The sequence below is a fragment of the Poeciliopsis prolifica genome, unplaced genomic scaffold, assembly GCF_027474105.1.
Source record: "Poeciliopsis prolifica strain line A6 unplaced genomic scaffold, Auburn_PproV2 SCAFFOLD066, whole genome shotgun sequence".
In the NCBI taxonomy this organism is placed as follows: Eukaryota; Metazoa; Chordata; class Actinopteri; order Cyprinodontiformes; family Poeciliidae; genus Poeciliopsis; species Poeciliopsis prolifica.
In genome coordinates this window covers 2213962-2222047 of record NW_026562441.1, presented here as the reverse complement: position 1 = coordinate 2222047, position 8086 = coordinate 2213962, and the positions used below count along the sequence as shown (strand labels likewise).

General features: G+C 40.5%; 1 protein-coding gene across 1 annotated transcript; it reads right to left on the bottom strand.

Annotated features, from left to right (window-relative positions):
* Positions 1–2779: 2779 nt before the first annotated feature.
* Positions 2780–7291, bottom strand: LOC129351358 (dickkopf-related protein 2-like). The gene is made up of 4 exons (XM_055020235.1): positions 7011–7291; positions 4876–5032; positions 4659–4790; positions 2780–4199 (listed from the first exon to the last, which is right to left on the bottom strand). Exons 1-4 carry the CDS (start codon positions 7164–7166, stop codon positions 3817–3819), a joined length of 828 nt encoding a protein of 275 aa, XP_054876210.1. The 5' UTR covers positions 7167–7291; the 3' UTR covers positions 2780–3816.
* Positions 7292–8086: the final 795 nt, after the last annotated feature.

Here is an 8086-nt window from a genome sequence, read left to right as displayed (position 1 = left end):
CAGCCTCTCATATCTGCTGCTCGGCTCAGGATTTATTGCCCCATAAAAGTGACAAACGTCTCTGCAATTCCTCATACTGCAGCGCTGATGACTGTGTGTTGACTTTCATCTGGTTTTATACTGTAATAAAACACAAAATCAAATGTAAATTTATTGATTTAATCATGTGACCTGCTGTCAGTGGACAGAAAACACAACATCTGCTCTGAGCTTCATCATTAAAATGATCATGTTGCTGTGATGTTCAGTCGTTAGTCATAAACTTCAGTTATTTCACTTCGTGTTTCTCAGGCTTCTCTTTAAACAAACTGTGTTGACACATCAGGCCACATCCAGGAAGCAGGTTTCCATTAATGAACAGACAGGACTGACCTGTGATTAATGTTTGATCCTAATTGATTTTGTCGTGGCAGAATCATTTAATCTCATATTCTATGTTTATGTGTTTTGTTTTTGTGTTGTAGGATTTTTCCGTTAGACAAAAGTTTGATTCTTTTCTTTCTGAGACAGGAGGAAGTAGCTAAGTAGCTGCTAACTATCTGTTAACCAGATGCTAACTATCCGCTAACTAGTTGTTAACTAACAACTAACTAGCAGCTAACTATCTGCTATCTAGCTGCTAACTAGTTACTAACTAGCTGCTAACTATCCACTAACCAGATGCTAGCTATCTGCTAACTAATTGTTAACAAACAACTAACTAGCAGCTATCTATCTGCTAACTAGTCGCTAACTATCTGCTATCTATCTGATAACTAGTCACTAACTAGCCACTAACTAGCCGCTGACAATCCACTAACTATCTACTAACTGGATGCTAACTAGCTGCTAACATAGCCTGCCATGCTAGCCAGTTAGCTCTTTGGTGTCTGACGGGTCAGTGGGTTCCTGGGCCTCCTTCGGTTCAGGAATCACACAGCTGAAAGTGAACCATCAGAGTTTTGTTCTCAGATCCAAATCAGAGCCATGAAACAAACCCGTGACATCAGCGAAACGGGGAACCAGATGGAAATGTGACGACAATGCAGATTGATGACCAACTGCGGACGTGCCAGAACGGGGAAACTCTGGCGGAAACGAACGGAAGAGACCCGCTGAGCTTATCTTCAGCAGTCAGAACAGCCGTTCCTCACAAACAGGGAAACTCTGGTCTGCCTGAAGGAAAACCTGCAGAAGATCAGATCAGATCAGATCAGATCAGATCAGGCTGCAGGAAACTTCGGCTTTTCCACATATCAGATATTTAACTCATATCAACCTAAGCAAAGCTTTTTATAGCAAAGCTTTTTAGACTCATTCAGCTGTAGAAATGTAACAATGTCAGCATTTAAAATGTTAATAGAGTTTTGGTCTGAAGACTTGTTTGGAAATGGAAATGTTATAGTGCAGTTTGAGCTACAGGAATAATAATAATAATAATAATACACCTTTCTGTACTTATCTCAGCTTACTTACATCTAAATTTTGTTATTTGGTGGTTGGTTGGAGAACGAGTCATACTGACTTAAAATTAAATAAATGATGGTCTAAATGACCACTGGGAGTTAAACAGATGAACCAGTGAAATATACTAATCACTCCAAACATACAGGAAATACTGAATTAGAGAAGAATTTTGAGTTTATTAAAATGTAACCAACCTCTCTGAAAGCCAATCCTCCCTAAAGCAGAGCCAAAACCCCCGGCCCAGTGTGGGGAGTCCAACCTGCCTCGCCACCAGGGGGAGCTGTGGGCCTGAGTCACCTGGTTTTAAACTGTGATGAAGACTGCCTCAGCACCGACAGAGGGCAGCACTGAGAAAGATTTATTCTGAAATAATGTTGAACAAAGTTACACAAAAACATGAAGATAGAACCTTAAATGGCCTTTTGAGGCAGTTTATCTTTATACAAACTACCAACCAGATTTATTCACCATTTGGTATAATTTAATGCGGTTTTATCCTAATATTTACTTTAAATGAGACCCATATGGTCTGAGAAACCCAGATGTTGGACCCATGTTGGATTTTTACATTTTGCCTATTTTGAACTGATTGGGTTCTTTGATATGAAGAACTACCCTGGTGGTCAGCAGGGTTCCCCAAATGGATTCTGTTCAATGGACCCAGTGGGTCCAAACATCCTGGGCCGACCAGAACCCACCCAGCCTGAACCAAACTCCGGTGGGACCTTCAAGCACCAGCTGGGTGTAAATTTAGCTTAATGTCTCATTCCTGTCAGACCGGTTTAAGGGATTAAATACAAAAACCTGGCTCTTCAAAATGTCACTATTTGAATCTCAGTATCTAATTACAGTGTGAATGCCACTGGAGTTACATTACCAGTTATTAATGTGGCTGCTCATGTTTGTGTTTAAAGTTTTAAATCTAATACGGTTTTCCAGATGTAAAATATTTAGCTAAAATAGTCTCATCAGTTTCTAATCAGTGCTTCATTGTCAACCAAATCTTTAAATTTCTTTTCCACTTTTTAACAAACTTTTCTCCTGATCCTGACTGATTTCACAAAATTTGATATTTATGTTTGGAAATGACAGTTATAATGAAATCATTTGGTATTTTTATCTTCCTGACGTTTTGCACCCGCAGCCTTCAGTACCTGCTTAGAGGAGACGGTCACATCAGAAGCACTTAAGGAAACTCTGGCTAGATAATATCAGTTAAAACTAGAAATTACAAACATCTCAATGACGAAAAAAAGGATTTTTAAAAGCTTTATTGTTATTCTGTGTCAAGTCTTATCAATAAACTTGGCTACTACAAGCTAGCTGCTAGCAAAAACATAAAGTCAAATATAGATAAAATACACATAAAATCAGGTGTATTTGAGCCCAACATTAATTTATATCTGTGACCCAGAAAGTTAACAGTTTGAAGCTCATAACTGGAAATGGTTGAATCCAGGAAGAGACTGCTGGCTAGTGCTAGCTTAGCCAGCTAGCATAACATCTATTGGGAGAAATGAAGCAGTGAATACGGTAAATAGGGTTCAGAGGGGTTGTGTAGTAAAGGTGCTTTTAGCACAAAACAGAAAACTATAGCAAGAAGAAAAATTTATTCACAAAACATTTAATAACTTTCAGTTAAACTCATTAAATGTGAATAGTTTCACCCAGATTTACCACAAAATACAATATTTATAGAAAACCAATTCAAAATATCAGTGCAATAAAACAGTCTGGAAAAAATTAATTCATTCATTTAGTTTTTACTCAGAGAATAAACCCAGTAAAATTAGTTAAAATGTTAAAAGTATGATAACATTGACACAAAATGTTTTTTATAAGTTTAAAACAGAATGTGAAAGGAATGGTGAACGGCTGGATTGGAGTCAGAGCGATGGAACCTGTTTACAATGTTATAAAGATGGAATAGTTATTTATTGAAAACATAATTCAAATGTTGACTAAATTGACTAATATTTTATGCTAAAGTGACCAGATATCTGAACTCGGTTTCTTTGTAGATTTAGTGATGAAGAGTGAAAACAATGTGTGAATTAGATCAGATATGCATCAACGTTGTGTTGTTGGGGTCAGACTGGATTTCAAAGCGGTTTCGGTTTGTCTAGACGCCCAGAAGGAAATCACATCCCAACGTCTAAAGGTTTCGTTTCTCCTTCAGCTGGCGTGACAGGAAGCTGGTGACCTCCCAGATATTGAAGGAGACACTCAGGGAATTTCACAAGTGTAAACAGGAATGTAATTCACTCTTTCTTTTACAAATCTGTCTGCCTCTCGTTGCCTCAGGCCTCGATCACAGACAGAGGAGATTTGCTCTGTTCATCCCTCCATCAGTCCGTTATTGTGTCCACCTTATTTCCTCTGACACACATGGAGTCTCGTCTTCGCCGCCACTGAAGACGACGAGGTCGCGGCCAGCACCGAGGTGTGGGGAGAGGCGTGCCGAGACAAGGAAGGGGAAACCTCAAACTTGGATTTCGCAGCTTGGTCCAGCAGCAAAGATGGCCGCGGTGGCGGAGTCTGGCTGTTTGGGTCCGGCGCGGCCCGGCAGGTGAGTCCGGCGCCGCACGAGCAGCGCTGGAACAGCTCCAAGCCCTGGTGGCCTTTACGCCGCTGACGCGTGCAAACCTGGCCCTCCCGCAACACCGGCTTGCAGATCCGGGCCCAGAAGTGGCGAGCGCAGCACAACCCGTCTGAGCAGTCAGAGGAGCGGAGGCACAGGTCGCCTACCTGACCTGCAGAACCAGAACACAAAACCTCTCTGGTCAACAAACTCCAGGCCGTTTCAATAGAAAGTTCATTGATTAAAAAAGACACAGCCAGCTGCCATTATGTGGACCAATCAGGCTTCCTGTTTGACGTCATTACTAAAAGTTTACCAAACAAATAAATTAGTTCTTCACCATTTTGTCCAGAAAAATTAATATAGTGGAAAATCCAACCAAAACAAACCTGCTAGCCTAGCGCTAGCAGAAAAATGGCTCCTTTTCTTTTACCAAACACAAAACAGAAATCCTACAGCTACTGAAACCTGATCAAACTCCATTTCTGTTTCCATTTAATAAAGAAGGAAGTTGCTCTCAGCGTCTTCAGAGGCTTTTGTGTCATTTCCTCCACTGGTTCTTGGTGCAGCGCCCCCACAGGCCAGGAGGGGAACAGGCTGGTTTGACTGAGAGCGGAGAGAACAAATGTACCTGTAGCAGAAGACCCTTTAAGGTTCACCCTCCCTCGTTTCCTCCATCCTCTGTTGGATGCCGGGTTCATGTCTCCGTCAGCGTCCAGGACACTCTGAGGCCAAAAACCGACCAGCTCAGGAACACAAACGTCTGCAAAACAACAAAGCAAATAATCCATGTTGAAATTCTCCATATTTTTAGATTATATGACCATCGTTTTAAAAGCAGGTCTTACTGCTGCTGCAGCGGTTGCCGGGGCAACACATGGTATCCCTGACGCAGCGCCTGCTCCTCCTGCGGCAGGCGTGGCAGCGGGAGTGGGCGGGGCCTCTGGTCGGGACGTGGCAGTATTTTCCAATGGTGCACTCCAGGTCGCTCATGCACTGGTGGAGCTGCACCGAAACCAACCAACAGACAGAGCCACCAAGTTCACACCAAATATCCTGAGTATTCATCTCAAACATGGGATTACTCAGAATATCGAGATTAACACATTTTAACAGACCGTCCAGGTTTGAAACATTTTCATTCTGGTTTGTTAAGGAAACCTTTTCAACTGTAACAGATTTATAACAGAGTTACAAACATTCAGGCAGTTTGAAACATTTTGAAACATTTTAACAGTGAAACATTGAAGCAGACATTTTGATACGATCTGAACAAAACAATAGATTCTTCAGGAACATTGTCGTCGGTTTAATGAAGCTTGAAACATTTTAAATGGTTTGTAGAGAAAATTTGAAACATTGTTGCTGATAGTTATGAATCCTTTATTTATACATTTTAATATTTAATTGTTGAAATTATTGAATAGCTGCAGATAAATTGGTCAAATCTGAAGCGCAGTAGCAGATTAGGAAGTAGATTAAGAAACTTTATGATGAAGACTGAAGCATTTTGACATGTTTGTTGGAAGAGACGGAGCTTTGTGACATATAAACACAGTAATAACTGTAAAACAGAGCAGATGAAATAAAAATCAAAACCTGGACACCAAGATGTTAGTTAGCGTATGCTAGCTGTGAGAATAAACTTCAAGTAGGAACTGAGTATCTTCATTTATGATCTATGGAGCTAAAATGCAGAGAGCTTTTATTTTGAAAATCTTTTTCTCTTGGTTATTCTTGGTTAGTAAAAATATAACAATCAGATATTGTTGCTCAAGTTGTTCTAATGTTTTTTGATGTTTAAATTTAACTTCCATCCTATAATCAGGTCGATTTAGTTTTTTTTTTTTTTACTGAAACACTAAAATATTCCCCAAATTAGAAAATAAATCCTCTGGAGTTGTTTTGTCTTGCAGTTTCCTCCTGGATTTTGCTGCTTTCCATCTATAATGTTTTACTGGCTCCATGTGAGGAAAATGTTTTAGTGTGACCTCGGTTTAGTTATGTGTGAAGAACCTTAAATTCTCTGGTGTTTTATTTTTACCAGATCACACATTAGTTTGTAAAAAATAATCAGAGGCACTGATGCAAATTAACCAGTTTATTTACTCACAATAACCCTCAGACATAAATAGTTAATTCATTTCATTGTACAATATTGACCACTTTAAAATCTTAAATCTATGCTGGCCCTGGAAACCTTTCAGCTGATTACTCTGATTAATAAAATCAGACTGCTGGGGGAGAAATAATAAACAAAAGTAACTGAATACACCTATGTGTTCCCAAACAAAAACACTCACAACAAAAGAAAGACTCCCTGTGAATAACGCAACAGGAAGAAACTCCCCTTCCACTCGTCTCCTAGATAAAACAGCTGAACCAGGAACAGCAGGTTATTTTATTTACTAGCGAGCCTGGAGGGCTGGGCAATAAAAACTCCCCTTCCTTAAACCACAAACCCCCAAAAGAATAAAAAAATTAATCAATAAATAACCAAAACATAAATGCATCACAGAAACCAAATCAAACAAAAGCTGAAACAGCAGCAGGCCAACCTTCTCTAAAAGCTAGCAGAGCTCTGCATGTCCTCTCCAAGAGGAGGTTTCCTGTAGAGGAATCAGCCTGACCTCTGACCTCTGACCCTCTCAGCGATCTACCCGCTTTTAAATGGAAATGCCGATTGTCTGTCTCTGTAATGAATCAGCTGCGCTCCAACACAGCGTCTTCCTTATATGGGCAAACGGAAGAGTGCGTAATGGACATAATGCGGCGGCTATTAGGATTTAAAAACAACAAACTTTCATAAATGTAACTTTAGAAACTGGAACAAACAGAATGTCAAAAAGTAAAACCTGGATCTGAAGCTCCTTCACCAGCAGAGCTGTTTTCACTCTGTTGTTTGTTGTTGTTTTTCTCTGTCACCTTTGGCCCCTCAGCAGATCAGATCTCAGGTGTTTACAGTCGTGCTGCTTCCACTCACCGTCAGGTCCACGCCACGTCCCCACGCGCTCCTGTTCACGGGCAGCGCGTGGCCTTCAGACAGGATCACGGTCCTGATGGAGTTCAGGCGGACGCGCGCGTCCACGCGGAGGAGCGCGGCCCCGACGCCAAACATCAGCACCAACTGGAGGCTCATCGCTGCGGGACGCGACGACCCTCAGCTTTACGTCCAGGTTGAAAAGTCACTGCAAGCTGCGGGCGCGTGCGGGGCGGTGACTCTCACGCACCTGTTGCTGCTGCTGGAAGATGCTCCGGTTCGGCCAGGTGAGACAAACCCGCAACCTGCTCCATTTATAGGCGGCCCGGTCCGCCCGCAACCCGCCCCCCATCGATACCCGCAGTCATCGATACGGAGGCTGCAGATGGACATGTTTGGACTAGGACGTTTTGGTTCAGCTCCAGTTACACTGAAAAAAGAGAATGCAGCTACAACTTAAAAAAATAGTTTGTTAGTTTTATGTAGATTGAGTTTAAATTTATTTAAAAGTGAAATTCATTCACTTTTCTAAACAGGACAATTTGATCAATTGATTTGGATAAAATTCATTTTATCCAAATCATTTCATAAAAGACCAGTTTTGTTTTTTCAGTGTGGATGAGAAACAGGATAATGAAGAGATCAGACTTTAATTCAGAACAAAAGTGAGTTTTCATCATAAAACTTCACATTAAAATTCACCGTGTCTTTAATAATCCAACATGTCACTTACTTTAACTGGAATAATGAATCAGTGATAAAACGTGTTCATTATTTCTGCTTTTTATGCAAAACGTGTATTTAAGACACTTTTGGATTAGAATTTAAGCTTTAAATAAACTGTGGAATAAATAATCTGTTATTTTTACTGAATGTCCGTTAATAACACAATACATGTCTACAGATAAGCAACTACTGTTGCTAAATTACTGAATAAATCAACATCTGAACGCTATATTTATTATATATTTATTGCTATTCATGTCATCCAACCATCAGATTGATGTAAAGAGTTTCAGGAAGCGTTCATGTGAGTCATTTAAGAACGAGGACGCTGACATCAGCGTTAGCAACATGGT

Coding starts and splice junctions, on each gene's coding strand:
- LOC129351358 (XM_055020235.1), bottom strand. CDS start 7,166: ATGAGCCTCCAGTTGGTGCTGATGTTTGGCGTCGGGGCCGCGCTCCTC. Junction 5,033..7,010: donor GACGTGGCGTGGACCTGACG/GTGAGTGGAAGC, acceptor GTTTCGGTGCAG/CTCCACCAGTGCATGAGCGA. Junction 4,791..4,875: donor CGGCAACCGCTGCAGCAGCA/GTAAGACCTGCT, acceptor GTTGTTTTGCAG/ACGTTTGTGTTCCTGAGCTG.